Source organism: Rousettus aegyptiacus, unplaced genomic scaffold (assembly GCF_014176215.1).
Source record: "Rousettus aegyptiacus isolate mRouAeg1 unplaced genomic scaffold, mRouAeg1.p scaffold_m13_p_10, whole genome shotgun sequence".
Taxonomy (NCBI): domain Eukaryota; kingdom Metazoa; phylum Chordata; class Mammalia; order Chiroptera; family Pteropodidae; genus Rousettus; species Rousettus aegyptiacus.
The window spans coordinates 31,476,134-31,501,579 of NW_023416285.1; the positions used below are offsets into that span (position 1 = coordinate 31,476,134).

A 25,446-nucleotide genomic window follows, 5' to 3' on the forward strand; every position below is an offset into this window, starting at 1 on the left:
CAATAAACAGTTTTAAATTAAAAAACAACAACAAAGGCTAGTTGGGTAGTACTTTACCTTTAAATTTTTACTTCCATTTATCCCATTATAAAAATATTTAAATAAAAATTTTAAAAACTTCTTAATGAAAGTAACTTTTAAAGTAATGTGCAATTTTGAATTTCTGCAATATGTTCTTTTAAACAGACATTGTAGTATATTATGTGAAACCAACAGTAAAATCCAGAGAGACATTTATAAAATGTACTACTACTTTTTAAATTTTTTTTCAAAAAGCAACATAAATTGTACAAAGCTATTTCTACTTTGATAGATAGATAGATAGATAGATAGATAGATAGATAGATAGATAGATGATAGATAGATGATAGATAGATAAAAATAAGGAAGCTACCTCTCTGCAATTCAGAGTATCTCACTTCTTAAATAGAGATGCAAGAATATTTTTTGCTAGCATCATAGAGTGAGCAAGCAGGTCCCATTTTTCCAAAGTTTCTTTGTCAAGAAACAGGTCTTTGAATAGCTTGCATCCTTTCCTTAATTAGAGCATAGTTGGGTTCCTTAATCTCAGTTTCTCCATCTGTGAAATGGCCACAATAATAATTCCTATTTCACATAGTTGCTGCCCAAAATAAAGCAGCAATGCTAAAAAACCAAGTAAAGTGCCTGAAATCTTTAATAAATGATTGATAAGTATTCATTCTGATTAAATAACTCAGTTCTGAAGATTACGTCTATTATTTATAGTTATGGGACAGGCTAGGTAATGTATGCTATTGGATTTTGAGCATATATTTTGCCTCATGTATAGTATCTTGAATGCTACATTTTCAAAATTAGGTTTTAAGCGTACCAAAATTTCCAGCAATTGCTTTATGGTATCATAGTTATTGGTCTTTTAAGTTAATACATAATTTCCTTTTTAAGCAGCTATTGTACAGCTTAACAATGAAAAAATCAACCACAGTTGCAAGGTAGAAGAGTAATGATATTGGTAACACACAGTGTCCAGGAAGACTAGGAGAAGACCAATTTAAAGGGAAGGTTTTCAAATGTGGAGGGTTCACTGCAAAGTGGACTTCAGGATTTTGCTGAGGGTCAGATAAGCATGAGCACCTTGGAAGCAAGGTTCCAGACTGGTGAGGTCTTTCAATTAGACAAGGATCTTCAAGTGAAAAACTTAAGTCCACATTAGCAAAATATTATGAAGAAAATCTAACCCTTCCAAAATAATGCCGTAACCTTACTGATGTACTGCTCCTCATTTTGAGAGAAGGGCCAGAAAATTTAGTTGTCCCAGTTTCTATGGTCTGAACACATCAGACTCTTGACAGCTTTAAGCAAAGATTTGCTTGTGAGTGCAGAACAATGTATGCTTAATCGACAGCTTCCAAAACGCTTTTTGACTGCTTCCCATCTCTACTGCTTTGTTGTACTCTGGGAATGCTCTCCCCACTTTCCCTTTCTTCCTATTTCAACTATATACATCAATTAAGACTTATTCAAATACCATCTTGTCCGTGGAGCCTCTTCAGTGCCTTCAGTTCTGATTTCTTTTACTTGGTCCTCTGTCCAGGCAGACCTCAGAGATAATGTAAGCTCGGTTCCAGACCACCGCAGTAAAGCTGATATCGCAGTGGGTCACACGAATGTTTTGGTTCCTAGTACATATAAAAGTTATGTTTACACTATACTGTAGCCTATTAAGTGTATGGTAGCATTATGTATAAAAATATACAGAGAGAGATAGCTTAATTTCAAAATACTTTATTGATAAAAAATGCTAACCATCATCTGAGACTATTGGAGAAATGGTGCCAATATACTTGGTCAACACAAACCTTCAATTTGTAAAAAATGCAGTATTTGCAAAGTGCAATAAAGTGAAGTACAATAAAAGTAGATACGCCTGTATTCTTATGATATTTGATTTAATCTTGATTACACCTTACCACATTCTAAGAAGAAACGTCTCTTTTCTGAACGTGAGCTCTGTAAGTTTCAGCGCTCTGCCTTCCATGTCTTTGTACACAGTGCACTGCCCTTTATAAGTATTCAAAAAACTTCTCTGAAGTGAGTGAATAAATGAAGGCTACATGGCTTAAAGTTACGATGTGTGCTATTTATGACTGCATAGCAAGAGTGACAACAGATACTGTGCTGGCTAAACAACCATGTTCTTTTGGAAATCCGCCTTCATTCACTTTCTGTAACACCACAGAGGCCTCAGTAAATTATTGAACCATAACCTATCTCCTGCATTTCCGGATGACCTACATTTTAAACTTCAGACCAGTGAACCAATTCACAAATTGGATTGGCAAAGCTGTTTTAAAAAAACGCTCCTGGATACAGGCTTCCTTGAAAGAAAATGTGCTGGATGCGCTCAGGATTACTGGACTCACCACTGCATGCACAGCTTCTTTACCAAAGGTTAGCATTTGAAAGGAAAACAAGAATGTACATAACCATTTCCTCCCTGCGTCACCTCTGTACTTTGTGCCACTTTGTCAATGAGGTCTTCCCTCATTACACTGCTAACACTCCACACCACCTGCTCCTCCTCCACTGCCTTACTTTTGTTCTTTTCTTAAAAAATCACTGTAACATATTATATCCTTTATTTAACTATAACATTTATTGTTTATTGTCTGTCTTCCTTGCTAGTATGTAAGTTAGACATTTTGTTTTGTTTTGTTCACCGATGTACTGATGTATCTGAAGAATCTACAACAATGCCTTGAAGGCATGAATAAATCAGTGATTCAAGGATTGTTCTTTTAAAAAATATATTTCTTCTGAGGTAAAAGGCTGGAAATACAACTACCGAAGATATAACCTAGGAAGACTGAAGAAATTTAACATGCCAAGAAGAAAAATATATATATATAATTATGTTTACCTATAGAGTCTCAGGTCAGAAATGGACGGAGGTGAAACCTAATATAAAACCTCAGCTGTGCCCACAATGTCTGGGACAGCTTCTGGGTACAGTACATTACCAGAAAGAAAACAATCTACCATTAGCTGATCGTGGATACATGTGCAGAGGCGGTTGCAAGACATAATTTTTCCACTGAGTTCCTTCTCAGTTGGTTTAGAGAAGGTTTCTCAGCCACAGCACTATTGACATTCTGGGCTCGATGAATCTTTTTTTGTGGGAGCTGTCCTGTACATCAGGGGGTGGTTAGCAGCATTCCTGGCTTTATTTGCTAGTCACCAGGATCACCTAACCCCAAGTTGTAGCAAATATGACTCCAGAAATGACCAAATGTCATCCACCGCCAAATGAAAGTGGGACAAAATTGCCCCTTGTTGAAAATCACTGGTTTAAAGTCTGCCTAGGTTGAGCATCTTCCTGTTCTTCCCTCTTTTGCCTCCCTTCCACTTCTTTCCTCCCTCCTTCTTTCACATCTGTTTTTTCAACCCCTCTGACTTCCCCAGAATGTCCGGGCTCCATCCTGGAGGCTTCTGGAGTTTACAGTGATCACCATTCTTGGCTTTGTCCTGAAAACCTAGTGCATAATATTTATTGATTGTTCCAGGTGTAAGTTTAGGTCAGTCAGATTCTTCATAACAGAGTATCTACAAAAGAAAAAGGAAAGAAAGAAAAAGAAAACAAATTATCTTGTTAATAGTGATCACCTTTCTCATAAATAATTTCTGAGCATTGTTAGACAAAGTTTCTGCCTTTATTTTTCCACCCAAAGGAATAGAAAGAAAGAAGAGAAAGAAACAGAGAACCTTGTTTGTTGCATAATATCTCTTGCACACTATATATTTCAGAAGTGGGAAAATGGGGCTCCTCAATGTTGAGCACTCCAAAACACTACAATCTTTTCAATAATACATTTAAATCAGACTGACTTTCACTTCTGATATCTCTGAGAAAGAGACTAAAATGTATACCCTCAGTTAATGATAGGGAGTGAAATACTGTATCGTATTTGTTCTAATGTTTTTTTCTACTAATTTTTGAGTATCTAAATCCTTGTCAGGATCTAGCAGAGGCAAGGAGGGGTAGAAAAAGTTATTAAGAAATAGTACAGCCTTTGATCTTGATACTTGCCTAAAAGAAAAAAAATTTAAAGTCTGCTTTAGCCTTTAAATAACTTTGCAAGTCACATTTCATGACAACATCATCCAGAAAAATGCACCGTGAGCCCAAGTCACCAGTATAAAATCAAAACATTCACTATAAATATCGTGGTGAATCAGATTGCACCAGAGAGAAATAAACTCCAAAGGAGTAAATCTGAGATTTTCCAAGAAGCCTGGGTTCTTTCAGGGCATTATAGGGACCAGATGATGGGCAAAAATTTAGGAGATCTCTAAACACACAGCTACCTAGACACACACCCACAATTAGGTTGAGAGCTCATCTTCCTAAATTCACAGCAAGGATATAAAAAGCAGAGACAGAAGGTTGATCTAAATTAAATACTGTTTCCCTCATGTCTTTAAAACTCTTGCACTTTTTTTCTCTTTACAACCAGCTTTTCATACCTCCTGACTATTTATTTACAGATTTTTTTGGCTTTGAATGCACTATACGTAAAATGTTACCAGCCTCCCTTATGTTACATCCTCCTGAACAGCAGACGAAGTTGCTTCCAATTGCGATCAGCCTAGGATTGCTCGTTTAATCTCCACTGCAATAAAAAAGGGACTCAGGTGGCACACAAGAAAAAAGGGAGAGGAAACAGGATGAGATTAAAAAGAAAATCCAAAGCGTCTTGGCATCAGCATTTCAGAGCATCCATTGGTTCAATGAAGTGAAAAGAGAAAATGCTTATTTATGGAAAAATTGGACACACTAGGCACAGTAACTTTCATTTTAAATAAGTGAGTGCATGCTAAACATAAACATACTAAAAATATTTAATGAAAAACTGATGAGATGTCAAGTAAGATAAGTTTGTAGTAAGGGAGTCACTCATTTTCTTACAGGAAAGTGAATTTGAGTTAGATTTCGAAGGAATTTAGAGATGCAGCTTATGAGAAAAAAATGAGAGAATGTTGTTAGAAGAATTATCTTTATAACAGGACGTAGAAAGCCCCAATGTTTAGAATGAATATTTAAAGCTACTGATCTTTATGAAAATAAAATGTATTGCATCTATTTTATTAAAATTATGTTCTGGTTCTCATTCTGCCAGTAACCAGTCTCTGTGGCCTTATAAATACTTCTCTTTCCCGTATCTCTGTTTCGTGGCTTTTTAAGTAAGACGGTTAGACTAGGTTATATCTTAAAGTCTTCTAAAACCAATAGACAAAATCTGTGTAGCCTCTGGGTACTCTTCCAGTCCTAAAGACTTACCTGGAGTACATGTAAAGGTAATTTTTTTTTCCTTTATTCTTTATTTTTAAAACTTTCAAATTGCTTAATTACGGTTTCTTTAAAATGTCTTGAAGAAAAAAAGAAACATAAACATATCCACAAAATGAGCTCTAGTTATCTGTGGAGCAGGCAATTATTGAAAGAATGTGAAATAAATGACCTGCAAAGGCTCTCCCTACTCGTCTGTTGAAATGTTTTAATTTTCTACCTTTTAAACTAAACTGACATTGTATTAGCCAAGAGAGATAAAAAAATATAAGCAGTCTAATGTATTAACAGGAATTATAGAATATCTGATGTGTAGTGCCCATCCTTTCTTGCCTGAAAATCAGAGCACTTAGGGATTGGAACTAAGTCAGATAGAGTTTGGAGGTAAACTGAAAGAGATGGGAAAGGCATAGAGCCTGTCGAACTGCAGAGGAGGGCTAAAGCATCCTATAATGAGGAAGCCAGGGCTTTCAAGCTAAGTATCTCAGAAAGCCAGAAGACACTATTTAGCCAGGGTGGGAATGAGCAAAATTTGCTCAGGTTCAATAGAGAGGAAGACAGACAATCACTGAAGATAAAAGTCTACTCTATGGTTTTACCAAAGACTCTCCTTGTTCAGATACAAAATATTTGTTTAGGAATGTTGCCAGACCCACTTCCAAACACATCTGCAAGTCAAAATATCACACGTATCCCCTCAAGCTAAGCCCTCCAACCCCAGGAACAGCTGAGTCTTTTTTGACTTGGACATCAGAGGCAAGCAAGTTGGTCAAATTATCTTAGAATTGTACACAAACTGCAGAAAATGTTTGTACATTGTGTACAAGAGAAGACATTGGACCCAACACTGAGCAACCTCTCCATTTCAAAGAATGTCCATTTCGTCAAATTATTAAAAGACTTATGATTCAGGGTAAAGGCTTCTCAAATCAGAATGGGACAAGTGGAGAAAGTATTTATGGTAAAAAATTTGAAGATAAAAGTTGCTATTATAAGCATGACCAGAGGGTTTATGGACCATGGCAAATACAGGCTGTAATACAAATTGTTCTCAGTTCTTTATCACAACAATTCCAACTGCACGTTTAGGTGGGAAACAGAGGTATTTGGCCAAATAATTAAAGGAAAGGGGAAAAAACAATAATTAAAGGAATGGGTATGGCAGGAATTCTGGAAAATGTAGAAGTGAAAGGTAAAAAACATGTGAAAGTGTGAGTTATTGCAGAATGCAGAAAATTGAAGGAAATATTCCCAAAAGTTGGCTCTGGTGACAATCATGGAGAGTCCCCAAAAGTAGATATAGATTTTAAAAATGTAGATAAAACATTATTAATAACAGGACACTTAAGAAAAAACACTGTAAATACTTTTTTTAAGTCTCAGAACTGGGAGATGGACATTAAAAAATATTTAGATTTTTAAGATACGTGGAAATTTCAAAAGCTGCTATTGAGAAAGCAGCCAGATCGAAGCTGCAACCTATAGCTTTAAGCTGCATGATGAATACTGGTGCTTGTCAACTGAAGATGTCAAATTAGCCAGGAACAATTGACAGTTGTTTGGAGGCCCTTGAAACAGACCCGTCAAATACCAGAATACTGTACTATAGAGCTCAAGGATGGCAAGGATTAAAAAAATATGATCAAGCATTGGCTGCTCTTAAGACAGCTCGGAGATAGCACTAAAATATAAAGCTATCCAGGCAGAATTGTTGAAAGTCAAAAAAAAAGATAAGGCACAAAAAGATAAAGAGAACATAACATATGCAAAAATGTTTGCTTAATAAGAAATTCAGTTTTTCTTAAATATAGTGTATAAAGGCAATAAGAAAATTTAAGGGGTTTTGTCTGTTATATATGATTCTTAATGTGCTTCCTTTGATACTCCTGTTCTCTACTGTTTACAGTTTAGGAATATTGATATGGGTTTACTCTTAATAAAAGTGTTACAAAATACGAAAAAAAAGAAAAGTTGCCATATGCAAAGACTGACTGACCAGGTCTCTTTATCCCAACCAAACAGTACTGGCAAATTCTTCCAGATCTTATTAACTTCAAAGTACGTGTGAGGAGGCCAACAGTGCTGTCTGATCAAGACTCCCCTGATAGAAGAGGAAACAAAGTCCACGGAGACTGACTTGCGTTTACCAATTCAACTTCTAGAAAAAAATCTAATTATCAAATGCTGGAGTTCTTCCAGAAATGAGGCAAATCGGTGATTTAGATGCTGAGTCAATTAGTCCTGTTAGACTGTCAATTATTGATTTTTTTTTTCACTTTTAATGTTTTTAAATAGCAATTCTAGTATATAAGAGAATGAATGCATCAGATCATGCTGCCTTGATTCTAATGGCTCCTTCATTAGCCCTAGAACTAAATGAAAACGTATTGTATAAAAGAAGACTCCCTCTCCATGTTCACTCTTTGCTTCACTTTATAGAATTCCAGTAAAGTACAATTTTTCCTTTTTCCAGATTTAAAGGGGTTGGCAATAAGAAGGGACCGTGGAAGATTTTCCTTAACCCTGAATCAGCATACCAAAAATTAGAATTTGTTGCATTCCTAGCACAAAGGTCAGGAACCATAGCCAACATTTCCTTCCAGAGGAGCTTAGTGCAATAATTCTTTGAAGTATGTAATCTAAAGAAGCTTTTATTTCATGAAAAGTCTCCATCTAAGCTAATTCATCTTCTAACACATATTTTATAAACAGTGCATAATCTTAATGAGAGGGAGGAGAATCATGCAACTCTAATAATAATGCAGATCTGTAAAATCATTATGCTGGTCAATAAACATCCCCAATCTCATCCAGAAAAATATTGAGCTATGAGCTTTATGTCCTGAAAATATGTGAATGTAGAAATCAATTTAGAACAAGTTCTCTGTCTACATGTCTTTCTGATGTTTCTAAAGAGGTACAACTGGCCCACCGTCAAAGAGATGTGCCCTTGCTCTGTTTTCCCTACAGAAAACAATGGTCATATATTTGTGTTGAGCAACTCTATTCTCTTTCCTGGCTCCTTTGATGTAAGACAGTTTGCTAGGGTTAAGGATTTAGCATCCTGTAACAACTAGTCATTTAACTCATAGCTAAGTTATGAGGGCCTCCCAAGACCACCACATTTCACACCTATTGATGATCTACCTTGATATACCCAACAGATGTTATTTACATGCATAAAACATCTCCATACATAATGGCATGATGCTAAAAATAACTCTCCTTCCTCTCTCACTTATAAAGGGGAATTGTAATGATTATAAATAAGGAAAATTTTAACTGAGTTAATTTATTTTGAAAAAATTAAAACATTCACAAAATGTAATAGTTTATATTTTGTAACAAGTTATTTGCGATGCACCCTTACAATAAAATAGAACATTTCATTGTGCCATAGAAGCATATAAATTAATAATTCTTAAGAAATTGTTATAACCCAAAGACAAAAATAAAATAAGTACATTTCAGTAAAAAAACAAACAAACAGAAAAAAATACAAACCTATAGTTTGTCAGAAAGCTGTAAATTCACATAAGGAGCTTGCTCTGAAGATATTACTCTGGAATGGAAAAACTCTCCTGAAGCAAAATAATTTACTGCTAAAATATAGTCTTTATCTAATTTAAGTCATGTCAGCTGAGTCAATACTACATTCTTCTCTACACCCAGTCAGATGAAAGAACTCAAGAAATATTCTAAGGTAGGAATTTAAATTGTGGGAGAAAATGGCTAACATTTAAGTGATATTCAATTTGTTCCTAAACATGACATAAAAGATCCATCAGAGCATGATGCTTACCTCCCTCCTTTACAATCTCATTCACTCAGCAAAATATTAGCAAATTAAATCTAAGAATATAAAAGTGATAACACATCATAAGGAAATGTAAGGCCAGTTCCACATTCTAAAATCAATAGATGTAATTTATCATATCGACAGATTAAAGCAGAAAACCATATAACGATCTCAAAAGATGTAGAAAATACATTTGACAAAATTTAACATCCATTCATGATAAAATCTCTTAGCAAACAGTGAATAGTAGAGAATTTCCTTAGTGTAAGAGATTGCATCACTAAAGTATATGGAACTGAGGAAAGAGGTTGATTACAAATATACACAGGTATTATGCTGTGGTGATAGAATTGTACATATTGACTGTGATGGTAATGGTTACATGACTGCATGGATCATTCAAAATTTGTGGAACTCTACACTAAAAAGTATGGATTTTAATACATTTAAAATATGCCTCGATAAACCTGTCCCCCAAAATTAATAGTTACTGCTTACCCAGTACAATTTTAATAATGTTCAAATCCTCTTATAAATACAAAGTATCTACTATTCTTTCTTTTTAAAGATAAAGTGACAAAGATATAGAATAATATTGTCCTATATTTCTTAAGGTGAGCCATGACTGCAAGCCACATATAACATCTTAAATTTTCTAGTAGCCACTTGTTTTATTTTTATTTTTTTGATGTATACAGCTCTTTATTATAACTCATAAGTACATAAGAAATTCACATCTTTAAAAAAGATATCTAGGTTTTCATGGGCTTCTGCTTTCTGTTATGTAGTTAGAAAACCCAGTTTACTTGATAATAGTGAAAAAGGCAAAGTAACATCTTAGTTTCATTATGACACTTTTGTCTCATAGTATCTCTGGGTGTCCGAGGTTCAAGGACTATACTGTCCTAATAGAGCTGCCCACGATCAGTGCCTTCTGCAATTATAAATTCCAACGGACCGCTTGGCCAATGGACCGACCATTCCATCACCTCCAGCTGTTAGGGGTCTGGAGCCATGCCTGAATTTACATTTCTATTGTTACACTTTGATTAATAAAGGCAGATAACTGTATCTTTTTAAAAATGTTATCACTTTACCAACTCTCTCTGCCAAATAAAGGATGCAAAAGCATTGACAACTGCCAACAAGATATATAAAGCTCCTTTTAGCTCCCCAAATCAAGTTATTTGGAATCTTGAGTTAATGCAAACGAAGCAAGAGCAGACCGAAACTCTTCCCTGAAAAGCAGTAACCATGTGTTTTAAAGTCATTTTTTAAAAGTGGGTAAAATTAATTTTAGTAATATATTTTATTTAACCCAATATATCAAAACTTGCCCTTTCAACATGTATCCAATAATGTTATTAATAATGAGATAGTTTACATTCTCTATTTTCAATTAAATATTTGAAATCTGGTGTTCAAACTAGTCACATTTTAAAGTGCTCAACAGCACTGTGAATAGTGTCTATGAAACTGGACAGAGCAGACCAAGAACTTTCCCCAAACTGCATTCAAACCCATGGTCTCACCTGTACTCTGTAACATTTACAAACATTTGATGTATTGAATTGCATTTAATTGAATATTCTACTGTGAGCTATAACAAAGTCACAATTTTACAGTGGTTAAAATAGAAATAAATTTTATTTAACTATTTGAACATTGAAATCAAGTTACAGGCAACTTGTAAGTGTTATCTTAAAGGATATTGTTCTCTGCTCTGATATAGATTCTCTCCTTAACAGAAATCAAAGGGCCTGTGGCTTCAATAAATATAGTGATGTCCCACATAATAACAAAACATCTGACTGACAATTTAGTATAGTGGAGTGGTAAAAAAATAATTTATGTTGCCTGAGTAGACCAGTCAGTGAAATTATAATGGTCATTGTAGATACACACTCAAAAGTAGGAATCAGAAAGAATGTGATATATTTCTAGTTTTTTACTGAAAATTATGATTAATGTTTTCCACTTATAGTTTCTCCCTTTTTAAGATTAGGATAACATCTTTTCTACTTAGAATGAGAGAAATTTTAACTCCTAACCAATATGTTTCTAGACCATGTTAAAACTACATAAAAGGCATACTAGATGCTTAAAATATTTATGATATGAGTGAACAGGTGTTAAAGGGAATATGAGGAAACAGGAATTCTTATACTTGATTCATGGATGCCCAAAACTATACAACCCTATGAGGATAATTTATCAAGCATGTTCAGAACTATACTTTGCACATTTATTTTTATTTTTTATAAAAAAATAAACCTATAGGTTTACTTGTCCACACTCAAAGTGACTTATTAATAAGATTATCCATTATAGCATTGTATGTAATTGCAAAAATCTGTAAGTAATGAAAATGTCCCTTTATAAGATACTAGTTCAATAAAGATCTATAAAACAGAACACTATATAACTGGGGAAGGGGAGGGAGAAGGAGAGAAGAGGCTACATATTCATAAGGAACGATCTCTAAGCTATATTGTCAGTGCAGAAAGGCAATGTGGAGAACATAAATATAGTATTTCTCTTTAGGATAAAAAAAGAGTTAAATAGAAATACATATTAGTTGGTGCTTTTAGTTCCATAAAGAAGTTCTAGAAAAGTACATAAAAACTGATAAATGAGGTTACCTTTGGGGCTGGTGGAGTGTCCAAGAAAGGAAAGTAAGCAGCAAAAATTTGATCTTCCATTTCGTAATTTTTTAACTGGTTATTTGTTTCTAAATTCAAAGTCAATTTTACTTTATCATTTTATTTCATTTTGAATTTTCTGGACCTGCTGCAGTAACACTTCTCCTGGACTACCTAAGAATAAGGTAAAGTGTAAGATTAAAACTAATTTTTATAGTTACATTTGTTAGATTCTACCTACATAATTGCCTAGGAGGGTCATAATACATTTATTATGTTGATCTATAAACAGCTCCCTGATTTAGAAAGTACAAAAAAAATCCTGCATTTTTTATAGTAACTGCTTAAATACAGAACATATTAAAAAACTTTTTAAGAAGTACTTTATATATAGATTTCTTTATAGACGTGATTTCAATAATGCACTAGATATGGAACTCTTAAGTTGGATATAAATGCTATAAGTGAAGCTTACAAGACAGTTGCTTTAAGATGTATAAGCTGAATAAAACGAAAAGTAAATAAATACATTATGTTTTTCCTAAGTAGAACTATATCTATGTGGGTAAATAGATTAAATAATATCAATCTTAGTTCACATACTGCTTGTTCAATAAAGCAACATTTGCATTATTATTTGCTGTTTAGCTTAATATCTGATATTTGTCCTTTGTTCCACCAAGGAATAGGTGAATGTAATGTCAGTCATTCTTTCCCCTCACCATCCTCATCTTCCACTCCACAGACCCAGTGCTCATGTCAAGGATTTTAAATCCTGTGCAACGTTGAGGCTTCAGGAGTGTGGTAGGGATAAAGACAGTCTCCCTCTAATTGCTGGTCACCCACAGGTTAAAAACCAGATGTCTATCACCCATGCCCTGACCATCCCTTCAGATCTGGTCATTTCCTGCTGCTCTGTGTGGTTCTCAGAGCACAAGAAGAATCTTGCCCAAATACTACAACCTTGTCTAGTTCCTCTCTAGTGTCTTGCTACATCCTGGATACTGCCAAAAAGCTAAGCCTACTCTCTACTGCTCTGAAATCCAGATAACTCTCTCTCCTTTCCAGCCTTAGTGAATCTCTTTTTAGTTTCTCAAAACTCCTAGGTGATTCTGGGACTCACCCTATCCAAAGTCATAGATCAAGTCAGTATAAAATCTGTATGTGGTGCAAGGTCTCCTAATTCTCCAGCTAGTGCACTCTTTATTATTCATTATATAAAATAAATTCTACTACCATCCTGAAAAAAATCCAACATAGCACTTGATGAATTACTTACTGCAATAGAATGTGCATTCATATGAACAAATTCACATAAGCCATGTGTGTTTAGGATAGCCACTTTATGCCCTTAATATGTAAATGAGGAAGCTGCAAATCAAAAAATTTAAGTTAATTTCACAGTGCCTACTTGTGGCCAAGCAAGAATTTGAAGTATAATCTGGTCGAGTTAGAGCCCAAAGTCAAATCATTACAGAAGTGAATGCCGTTTTTATACTCAGCATATGGACATCTAAACCTACTGAAAAGGGAATTATGTATTGCTATAAATTAGTTTGTTAAGTACTACTTATTACTCAGCTTAGAGATGATGCATCAATAATGTCACACGACTGAAGGCACTCCAGTGTGCTTACAGCTATATTGCCATTTCTTGAAATGCTGCTTCAGCAATTTATGATATAAGGCCTCCAGCCTCCACTACAATATTTATCATCTAGAAAAATAGTTCTTAATTACCAGCACAATATTTCAAAAAGCCAAGTCAATGTTTTAAAGTACATTTTATAATATAATTATAGCAGAAGAGATGAATACTTGCATAACTGTATTTACTTTCTGCAGTAAATTTGGAAATACACACACACACACATAACTACACATATAGTATATCTTTCTGTATTCTGTTCTTCCTTTTAAATAAGTTATTTCCAAATACAACCTTCCACGAATCAATCATTTTATTTTTTATTTTTTATTTTTATTTAGGTGAGGCAATGCTTGGTTGACCTCACAGATTGCAAGGACCTTGTCAGTTTACAATCCCTTATTTTTTTTATTTTGTATGCCTGTAGCACCTGGTCTTCCTAGGCCGTTTCCCGTCCAAGTACTAACCAGGCCAGACCCTGCTTAGCTTCTGAGAACAGACGGGATTGGGCTTGCTCGGGGTAGCATAGCGGTAGACTGATCATTTTAGATACATTTTACAATGTAAGCCCATTCTTAATGTTACATAATTCTGTTTCATCAGGGTTGAAAATCGTTTATGGTTTGATAGTGTTTCACATTTATTAAACAAGATTTTATTTTTATATAATATAGTCTTTTCAAAAACTGGACTCTTGCCACATAGCTCTTTAGTTTTATGAGCCAGGCCAATGGGCTAAGAACCACACAGGACTGATTAGATTCATTAGAGCCAGTTTGTCTGACTGGAACTACAGCGAATCCACAACACAAGGGCGAGGCTGGGAACCCACTTTTCATCAAACCCATGCCTTGTATATGGTAGGAACTCACGAAATATTTTTTATCAATTGATCCACAGAAAGTTTTTTTAATGTTTAAATGGTCTTACTGTTTTGTCTATTCTCTTTAAAATAAGTGCTTCTCAAATTTTAGTTGGATACAGTATGAATTACCTAGGGATCTTCTTAAAAAGCAAATTCTGTTTCAGTTGGGTTGAAGATTGAGGTTCAGCGTTTCTTATTAGCTCCAAAGTGATATTCATACTACTGGTCTATGAAATATACTGTGAGTATCAAGGCTACCTTTCTTCAAAATAGACGAGTGCTTATATGATTGTGCTGCCATAGCACCCTGTACTGCTCTGCTCCTAATTTATCACACTAATTGTAATCTTGTATTTATTTGTCTATATTCCTTTCTAAACTATAATCTCCCTGGAGACAGGGACTCTTGTATTTCAGTGCCTAAAGAATAATGAATACTCAACAAATACTGAATGTCGATCAACCAATGAATAAATATGTACAAAAGATACACCTCTATACGCACCCTGGAACATATGTAAACACTCCCCAGGTCATTGGTGATTTTTCAAAGTCAGGGAAAAATTTGTAATTATATCAGGGCTGGTTTTTTTTCTTTCTAGTGCATTGTGTATTAACTCATTTAATGCCCCCAACAGCCCTTTATGAGGTGAGGTTATTATAACTCCCATTTTAAAGACATAGACATGTAAACTACCCTATCAAAGTTTATACAGCTACTATCATTGCTGGGATATGAACCTAGGCAGTCAGGCTTCACAGTCCATACATCTAATAACTACACGATGAAGATAAACAGAATCTCTCTGTGACTTTGTCAAGCTTCATAACTTTAACATGCTTTTTTTACATCTGCAGAATGAGGATCAGACCCATTAAAAGACTACTTGGCAGAATCCTCTGCCTAGTTCACATTTGGGTATTCCTGGATGTAATTCTCTTCTTGTGCAATCTCATAGGTTTATGTTATGAAGCAATGTGTACTTTTTCTTGGATACAAACATACATAGCAAACGCTGTACAAAGCGTGTGCACCAGAATAGAACATTCAGCTATATAGAAATGGGGGATCAATGAACCATCAGCACCTATGTGACCACGTAGCTTTATTTTCCTCTTCTTATCTCATACATATTCCAGAGAAATGATATGTTATGGTGATATTCTCAAATTTGAGAGCTGCAAAGGTTTTAAGATGTATTCCTAGAAAAATAACAAGGACCTACATCATGTCCCTGGCTGACATTCTCTTATGTGAGCACCTGAATTATAAATCTTTGAAGAATTAAGGAAAAAATATGTGCATTTAAACATATCAGCTTTCTTTATTTAAAGGATGATAATACATAGCATTGTTTATAAAGCAAAAAAAATCATACAACTATTCTGAGAGATAAATCACTATGGTAACCATTTCTCTGCTTGAATTTAGAGAGGCAATGCCTTCTGCTACTGGGAGATTCTGTCAGCTTTTAGCAGCAGTTATTACATATTATTTTATATGGTCTTTTTTTTTTGTCTTATACTAAATAAGTCTCCATGTCACCTTATTTAATGAAAAACTCTATCATTCTATAGAATAACTCATATTGCATATTTAATTAGTAAATGAAAATTTTATTAGTTAGGGCATCCTCAAAGACAAAAATAATAGTGAAATATCTTATCCGGAATGCTAACAAGGCTCATATATATCTTGAAACAATCAGGTGGTTCTATAGTAAACTATTTCAAATACCTGTAAATTTTATTTTTTCCCAGAAAACCATTTCTTAGATTAATAAAAGAAAGTTAATACATATAACTCTGTATTTTGCAGCATGATAACTTTACCTACATTACTTTCTTAAGCATCATTGGGAGATTTCCTTCCTGCTTTCCCATACAGTTATGCATGTGTTATAATAAAAAATAAATAAAGTTTTCCCAATCAGTGGTAAATATTTTGCAAACAGGAAAGATCATAAATTTTGTTCTACTTTAATAATACTTCCTCAGTCCCACTCAGGCCCTTTAGTGCTTGCTGCACTGAACCAGAGAACTACAATTTCAGAACAATAATAATTGCAAAAATAACTATCACTGATTAAGCACTTGCTAGGTACCAGGCCCTATTCTAAGACTTCATGTGGACACTAAATTTACAAATTTACCACAACCACGGAAAGCCAGAGACAATGAACATTTAAAGAACTCAGATTTGTGTTTATATATATATATATTTATTTATTTATATAAATAATAATACTTAACATTGATTTTAATCTCTTTTAATCCTCACAACAATCCTCTGAGGGATGTTGGGTATTGTACAGATCAAACTCCATGCCCTGTAAATCCTTCCTGAATCCATTGTACAGATTAAGAAACACGGTTATTTCATTTATGAAATGAAATAAACGATGCACTGAATATAAATGTATTAATAAGAGCTCAGGAACAATGGCTCATACTGGATAAAGAGAGAAAATTAGCTGGTGAGACATGTAATAAATATGCAACACTCCAAACCATGAATATACAAGACACCAGTATTTACTACAATGATACATTAAAGCGCTATATTTGGTTTTGGGTTTGTTTTTTATTTTTACAACATCCCTTATATTCTGAATTTACACTTGATGTAAGTAATGATATTATGACTACTATATTCATACATGAAGGGGCCTGGAACTTAAACGTTTACATATACATCAGATGAACATGTTGTTGTCACTCGTTACTGCCATTTCCTTTTTGTAAGAGAGCAGATGAGTAAATCACAGTATGAGAAAAGCAAATTATGATTTTGGTAGTTTGTTATATTATATTGATGTATAAGAGAAAAATTATTTGATCGATTAGATTTTCTCTTTATATGCAACTATTACTTCCAAGTAAGTGTCCTCATAAACTATTTTTAAAGCGTTAACTATAGAGAATGTAATAAAATAGCAATGAAAGGTATTTCATCACTGCACCTGATAAACACCTGAAGTACACCAATGTGATCAATTTTTAGTTATAAATAATTATTTGTATCCACCACATTAAAATATCTAATAGTCTAAGCATGTCATCTCATGACAACACAATCATGGCACTAAGTTTTCCATAATTCTGGTCTATACTTCCTTTTTAAAATTCAGCTCAGTCTATTTAACATTTCAAAGGTGCAAACTGGTGGTAAGAAGATGCTTTTTACCCTTTTAAGTAGATAAAATCCAGACAATCTCTACTGATTATTCCAGGTATGTGTTCTACATCAGTCATTTCTTATGCTCTGTAATTCGAGAGCAAGGCTCATTTGATCAAAAAGAATATTATTTGAAGTCTTTCGCAACATAGGTAAATTATTTTTTGCAGTAAAATCCCAAAGGCTTTGCAAATTTTCAGTTAGGTGAGCTAAGAGTAACTGCTACTTTCTAAAGGTCTAATAATCTTTCTGGCCCTTTGGGAGTTCTTAATTTATGAGTTATGCCTAAACACCCTAAGGAAATTGAAATGGGCAATTTCTTTATTTCACGAGTGTAGGTTCAGATCATTCATTAATCAGAAATTATTAATCCTAAAAACTCTCCTTGGAGGCAGGTAAGAGGCAGCTTCTTTAATATTTATTGCCTCCCCTCCCTACCCCAAAAAGGAAAGGAGGCTCTGAGGCTGGCACCCACCCACCTCCTTCCCGCTGCCAGGCAGCTGGCATCTGAGATCTGACGAGGGGCACATATCCATTAGTCATGAACACACTAGCCACTAAAACTGCTTTTTAATCGGCTTAAATGGGGTTGTTTATTTTCCACTTTTCGATTATAGAAATAGAAGTGGAAATCTGCTTTCAAAGACCAGCCTACCAGCATATCTTTCCTTGGTTCTCCTGACCTTCAGGCAATACAGCTTCCTGAATGGAGTTAAAAATGGACTGTCAAGCTGGCTTTAATTTCTGCTGCTCTGCCTCCAATGTCCTCCCACTGATCTGTTTATCACATCCTCCTTACCCCTTATGTTGTTGTTTTTCTTACTGAATTTTTAGCCTGGACAGCTGAGACTGCCTTTAAGGCCCTAATCTGCAGATGCTTATGAGTAACAAAGGAATCCTATAGACCGAGAGCCAGCACTAGGACCTCCTATTTGTTGAGAGTCTTCCCCCTCCAGGCATCCCCACCCCTTTCTTCCCCAGACCCATCGCCGTCATTAGGGATGGCCGCCACTCGGAACAAATCGTCCTCAACTGGCACACCAAAGCGGGAGGAAAGGGTGGCTTAGAAACTTTGGGAGAAAACATAGATTTGGCTTGTTGCTCATGGGTTGTGCGAGCATGTTACCTCTTTCTTGGGCTCATCGTCCCCCATGAAGCGCTCATGTTCAGGGCTGCGAATCAAGTCTCACGGGATTATCCCCAACAGTATATAAAACTCTTATCTTCATTGCCCCGAAGGCCCTTCAAGACTGCCCAAGCCCATGTTCCTCCCCCTGGCAAAGCTCGCCAGCAACTTCTGCCTCCGGGAATGACAATTGCTCCCAGAGATCAGGCGGGTGAAGGAGGCAGCTAAGATCCCACTAGTGGTTTTGTTTAGTTTCTTGGCAAACTCCCCTTCATTCAAGCTCCGGGCACTCCGGAGCCAGGTCTAATTGGAAGAGTACCAGGCCCACCCCTCTCGCGGAGAAAATGCGTTAGTCGTAGATGAAACAGCACGAAAGGTGCCGGGAGCCCAGCAATGCAGTAGGTGATGAAGACCCTTTCTACAACGCTAGAGAGCCTTCGATGCCGGAAAGGAAAGCTAGCCCTCACTGCGTTCAGGAGAGGACAGAGAAACCCTGCGACATGGAATAAAGTTGACTTGGTTAGAGACCAGAACTAGGTGCATAAATAATGCTCACCGAACATCCAGAGTTAAGCAAAGTGTTCGGTATGGCACAGCAAAGCCTCAGGTCATGGTAACAGACAAAGGGCAGAAAGCTTCCCGCTGCCCGCGACAGAAACAGCAAGGGCACCAGCGGCGTTGAGTGCGCGCGCACGCGCTGGGGGAGGGGTCGCACCGAAGCATCCAGGTTGGTGGCGGGGGACTGGTCAGTTTGGGGCGAGTCGTGCACCCAGAATTGCAGTCACGGTGACTCGTGGCTACCCTGGAAATAGCAGGTATCAACGGTACTGCAATCTTGTCCTCAATTCCCAATGGCTTTGCTAAGCTGGCTGAAAGAGTCGGAGTTGAAATGCGACCCGACCCGGGGAGGGGCAGGGCGCAGGGCCCGGGCGGGCGGTGCAGGTGGGCGGGCCGGGCAGGGTGAGGAGGCTGGGCCTATAAAGTGCTCGCTGTCCCAAAGGCGATGCAGCTGGTCGGGTTGGGTCAAAGCTGGGAGCAGATCACTGCTGGGGTCTGCCGATCACTGAGCCCCCGAGGGAGGGGGCTCCAGAGTAGCGTGCCTGCCTCAGTTTACCCTGCAGCGTTGCCATAGAGCACGTCCGACTTGCGAACTCCCGGCAGGTGAGCGAGGCGGCGGCCTCGGTGGGGGAGCAGTAGAGGCGGGGGCCGCCGCTGCGTAGGCCGCGGGGCTGATCTCCACGGGGCAAGTGAGCTCCAAGTTTTGCTAACTTTGAATGAGTTTCAGCTTGCGGCTGTAGTTGGAGTTCCCACTCCCGAAGCTTTGTACACTTGAGTTGCAGGGGTCCTTTCCTTCCCTTTGGAGAATAAGTGCCTCGGCTAGTTCGCTTCGGGGACGCGGAGCACTTTAGGAGCCTCTGCACGTCTTGCCTGCTCTTGCAAATCTGTCCTTGTTGCCTGCTTTTTCCAGCGCCTCTGAAAGCCGTTCCGCCCCGCGAGGGAAACAGAGCCGTTGACCATGGTTGCAACTGGCAGTTTGAGCAGTAAGAACCCGGGCAGCATCTCCCAGTTGCTGGACCATGGCTTCAACCCGAGGAGCCTGCTAAATGGTGAGTTTCCCAGCTCTCTGCCTCTCTCCCCTCCAAAGGTTCCAGCCCCTCCACAGGTCGGATCCGACTGGTAGGCATGCACTGTCGCCCCTTTCCCTGATGGAGGTGCCACAAAATCCATCTATGAAAACGCCTTCCTAAACTTTCTAGCATCTTTTGTCCATGATAGTGAGAAACAAAAGAAGCAAAAAATAAAATACTGAGGCCTCCATCAGTCTAATCTGCTGCTAATAGGCTCTTTGGAATGAAAAGATAGAGGTTCCTTACTCTACATGGCTGTGAAGTGTTGGTGAATTTTAAGTGTACAGTTATTGTGTTTCAACAAATGTAATCACTCTTGTAACCACTACCATGATGACTCCCTCCCCCCAAATCCCCATGTACCCATTTGCCATTAATTGCCCACTCTCCCACTCCCAGTTTACTTTTGCTTTTAGAGTTTCGTGTAAATAGAATCATATAATATGTACTCTTTTGTATCTGGTTTCTGTTCTGTAGCCTAATGATTTTGAGATCCTTCCATGATGTTGCTTGTATCAAAATGTGTTCCTTTTTATTGCCGAGTAATATTCTATTTGTGGATATAACCATTATTCCATTTTTAATGCCAGAAGGAAACTTTAAAACAGTAGTGATGCTGGAAATACTGTCATTTGCAATTTTAAACAGCAGTTTCTGAGTTAACACTGCTGTCACCGATGACAAATCGCTTCAGTTCTTTGGGTCTTTCTCATCTAGAAAGCAAAATGATTGATGTAATTTTATAGGCCAAAGCTCTAAAATTCTTTGTCTTCAACATAGATAAAATATGGAGCCTTGTAATGTAGAATGCATTTGTTTCATTTGTTTCATAATTATAAAAAAAAAAAAAAACCCAAGAAACAAAACACACACACAATGATCTAAGTGAATACCTAATGTGGAGAGAGGAAACCACTACAGCCTATAAGGGTGAAGTAGGCTTAGGGAATGGTGCCTGCAGGGCATCTGCCTGCACCCCGCTCAGTTGACTGCAGCATCTTGCCAAGTGGTAGGATTAATTTGGAAGATAGGTGACCAAATGCAGAGCTATCTTTTTCCTTTGCGCAAACCTAAGTTAGTTTTCTTAGGACTATTTTGTTTTGCTTGGCTATGGAAAACTACCCAGCCAGTTAAAAATATCCTCCTGGACCTAAAAGGTCTTCTTTGAGCAATTTTTAATCAAAGAAGTTGAAGCTAAAATTGGAATCTACCGGTCATTTTAGTAAAGACTTTTAAAGAAACATATTTATAGATATTTAACATAGCTCCTCAGATTCATCTTAAATTCATCACTTAAGAACAATAGCAAAAAAAAATGGTATTTTACAATAATAAATTCATATATTCTTAGAAGTTAACAGTCCCTTAGTCAAAAAGAAAAATATAACCATTTTTTATTCCAGAAGTAATGCATGTTCTCTGTAAGACAAATAGAAAAATCCCCATAAGCAAATAAGGGAGCAAAAAAGGAAAGAAAATCACTAGTAATCATAAATAGATTGTATATGTATATATACACATAAATTTAAAGAAAAATGGTTATCCAACTTATTTATCAAAACCTTTACTTCATAGATTTATTTTCAGTCTCAGCGGTCAAATGACTTGTTCTGTTACCCCACTCGTTAACAGCAAAGTGAGATCAGCTGACCCCCAAACTAATATTAAAAACAGGTAGATGTGGTAGATAGATGCAACCAATCTTGGCATGCTTCCCTTGTTCCTAGATTTCTTTTCTTTTAATTTTAAACCTCTATTTTCTGCAGATTTTGACTACTGGGATTATGTTGTTCCTGAACCCAACCTCAATGAGGTGATATTTGAGGAGACAACTTGCCAGAGTTTGGTTAAAATGCTGGAGAACTGTCTGTCCAAATCGAAGCAAACCAAACTAGGTTGCTCAAAAGTCCTTGTCCCTGAGAAACTGACCCAGAGAATTGCTCAAGATGTCCTTCGGCTCTCCTCCACGGAGCCCTGCGGCCTACGAGGTTGTGTCATGCACGTGAACATGGAAGTTGAAAATGTATGTATAAAGCTGGATAGGATTGTGTGTGACTCTAGTGTGGTACCCACTTTTGAGCTTACACTTGTATTTAAGCAGGAGAATTGCTCATGGAGCAGTTTCAGGGACTTTTTCTTTAGTCGAGGTCGCTTCTCATCCAGCCTCAGACGAACTCTGATCCTAAGCTCAGGATTTCGACTTGTTAAGAAAAAGCTTTACTCCTTGATTGGAACAACAGTCATTGAAGAGTGCTAAAAGTGGAACATTTAGAAAGGTCCTTTTCAATGCTTGGGTAATAAAACTCTGTAGCTGCTCAGTTATGGTCCCTGTAGTTTGCCCTGCCTGCTCTCAACAAGAAACTCCAAATCAAGTTCTTCTTCCTTCTGTGTTTCATATTCACAGCAACTCCAACTAAAGAACTTATTTTGTAGCTTTTGAGAAATGACCCAAGAGAATGTACATTGTCTGCAAATATCACATTTTTTTTTTTTTAATAAAATAGAATGGAATGGATAAGGAAGGGGAAAAAGCAATCCACTTTAGCTTTATATTTGATTCCACAGAGTTTTCCAGGTAGTCTTTCTATCAGACTGTTATACCAACTTTGCTGAATTTGATTTTCATACCGCTTTTATTCTGCAAAATTTCAGAGTGATCTTTTCAATCACAGAATCTTACTGAATGATACTTAGTCCATAAAAACTTCCAGAAGCCCACACCACCAATTTCCTGTCCCAACTCCAATTTGAAGAGTTCTTTTACAGGAGGATAAAATTAAGTGGGCGAGTGTAATTGAAACCAAACCCAGTGCAAGAGTAAGAAATGTCAGTGAGAACAGAACTATTTCACTGTTTCTTTGCATCTTCCCCAATCCTCTGTTTTAAAGAGGTGGCAAAAGTTTGAACTGTCACTTTAGTAATCACAGTATTGTTTTAAATAACTTTATGGTACAATATAAGCTCAGTTTTTTCGATCTCAAGTATTTAATGTTATCTTTAAACCAGAAAAATGGAAAATGTTGAACTGTTTTTTGCATGTAATTGATTACTCTTCTATTGAGTGAATGGTGAATGCTTATGGGAATGAAAAATGAACTCTCAGGTTCTGTGCCTTTCTCATTCATTCGATAATCTAGCTTCTTTTCACTATTATGCCTAATCTCAGATGAACCCTCTCACTAGTCAGTGTTATCTCTCATCCCTGGCTTCTCCTGGAAACTCAAGTTTATCTCACCTTTTCCCAAATCTTTAAAGGAAATAGCTTGCACACTGCCACTTTTCATTATTAATATGGACCTATTACAAAGTCCACTTTGGTTGCGACTATGGTGTATCCTACAAAGTAGAGGATGAAAATCATGGTCTGGTTAACCAATGCACACACCCAACTTTCTTCGACCTTAGATATCTGTCGGGGGGCAGGGACTATAAAGTCCTTATTTTTTTCTTGTTCCTACTACCTAGATCATTATTCTTTTCTTATGTTAATGAGAGAATGTAACCTCCACAACTACAATGTTCATTTCCATGGGGCCTTCACATCCTTGCTGCAGTTCATGGATAAGGAGCTTAATTCAGATCTTTTGCCCAAGCTGTAAGCACCACTTCACATACCTGGTAGAGACAGATGGCTTCATCCTAGTGGGTAGATTCTGTTACTGATCCCGTAAGTGACTTAAAACTTCGCTATTTAATTCACAGTGCCATCTCTGAGGCTGGGCCCATAAGTCAAGCTTGTTTTGCATGTCTATTATTAGTTATGGCTCTAAAGGTCACTGAGTCTGTAAGTGTAGCTTCTCTGGTTTGAATGTAGAACTGTCGTCCTTCTTCCTCTAACAGTTGTCTTTGACTCTTGTCTTTTATGCTTACAAAATGATGATGGCTAATGGAGACTCTTAAATTAATATTCCTGTTAAAGGAAATTAAAGTTTGTCTATTTTTGACAATAAAACATCATATATTTTTAATTTTCTTGTCCTCTTTGTCTTTTCTGAGTTTATGCAGTGATCACCCTAAAATATATTTGACAAGATTTGAGGGAAGGTGACAAAATAGTTAGCCTGTCCCTTTTTGACAAAGGATATTTGTACCTTCATTATAATATTCCAATTGTATGTATTGAATGTGCTTATGTATCAATAAAAAGTGATTCATAATTTTTCAAATACGATAGTACTTTTTACAGTAAGACATTAATAATTTGAGCTCTCTTGGCAAGTGCCTTTTTAAAAATAAACTCAATATGTAAAAGCTTTTTCTATAGTTTTTCTAATGACCAAATACAGATATATCAAATTGTGAGATCAGTGTACATATTTTTTATCAAAATATTTTATTTGAACCACATTTCTTTCTAATTGCACTATTATTCACCAATTGAATTTTTAATCTTTGTTTTACCTATTTTTTTCTGTCTTCTCAAATTATAATCACTAGTTTGGATTTCTCTCACTACATAACCCACATTTAATAAGACAAGTGCTAGGCACTGTTCTAGGTGCTTTACATAAATTAATCTCATTTATTCCCCACAAGAGCCCTTCGAAATGAGATTCCCGTCATCTCCCTTTTATAGATAAATGACCAGAGGTAGAGACATCTGCCCAGTCACCAAACGATGCAATAGAGCCAGAGGATAATATCAAGGCAACTGCAGGGACTGCTCACCATACCGCCTCCAAAAACACAAGGCAGCACAGATGACATCCACCTCCTCACAAGTCTGCAAAAATGATGTCAGAAACCTGTGCCCCTAAATTCAAAGAAAGATTCTTATTCTGATTTCTTTCTAGTTAGGAAAAATGAGGAAACTACAATACTAACAATATTCCCCTTTCATTGGAGCAGAGCTATGCTTAGAATAAAAAATCCAAATGTTTATAAGACATACATATCAATCCTGGCACCTTAATACCTATGTTGTGCAATAGCCCTAGTTCTTTTTCATGTACCTTCAAAAAAATATGTGATCTTTTCCCCCTAGCTGTCTCAATAGGGGATAATCTATTAGCTATGTTAGCTAGAGTGTGTAACGGCCTAAAAGAACGAGATGTCTTATTTTCCTCTTATTAATAGAAAAATAACACTTTATAGTAATGTATTCACTCTCCACATCTATTTCTCCAATGACATAAGCGTATCTTATGGAGTCAGCTTCATGTTGCACTATTGACAATTTTCTCATTTGCATAGTGGAAGGATGTACAAGCATAAAAATCCAAGGTCCATTA

At 36.5% G+C, this 25,446-nt stretch overlaps 1 protein-coding gene and 1 pseudogene across 2 annotated transcripts; both read left to right on the top strand.

The window, feature by feature from the left end:
• The first annotated feature begins 2,268 nt into the window (after positions 1-2,268).
• On the top strand, positions 2,269-7,112 carry LOC107517933 (annotated as a pseudogene).
• A 12,188-nt stretch (positions 7,113-19,300) lies between these two features.
• Positions 19,301-24,218, top strand: DDIT4L (DNA damage inducible transcript 4 like). Of its 2 annotated transcripts, none has more exons than XM_016159126.2 (3): positions 19,301-19,402; positions 20,056-20,194; positions 21,982-24,218. In XM_016159126.2, the coding sequence occupies exons 2-3, from the start codon at positions 20,104-20,106 to the stop codon at positions 22,470-22,472; spliced, it is 582 nt and encodes a 193-aa protein (XP_016014612.2). In that variant the 5' UTR covers positions 19,301-19,402; positions 20,056-20,103; the 3' UTR covers positions 22,473-24,218. The 2 variants fall into 2 exon arrangements, with proteins under 2 accessions (XP_016014612.2, XP_016014610.2); XM_016159124.2 differs by lacking the exon at positions 19,301-19,402 and adding an exon at positions 19,598-19,748 and having other exon boundaries at positions 21,982-24,217.
• Positions 24,219-25,446: the final 1,228 nt, after the last annotated feature.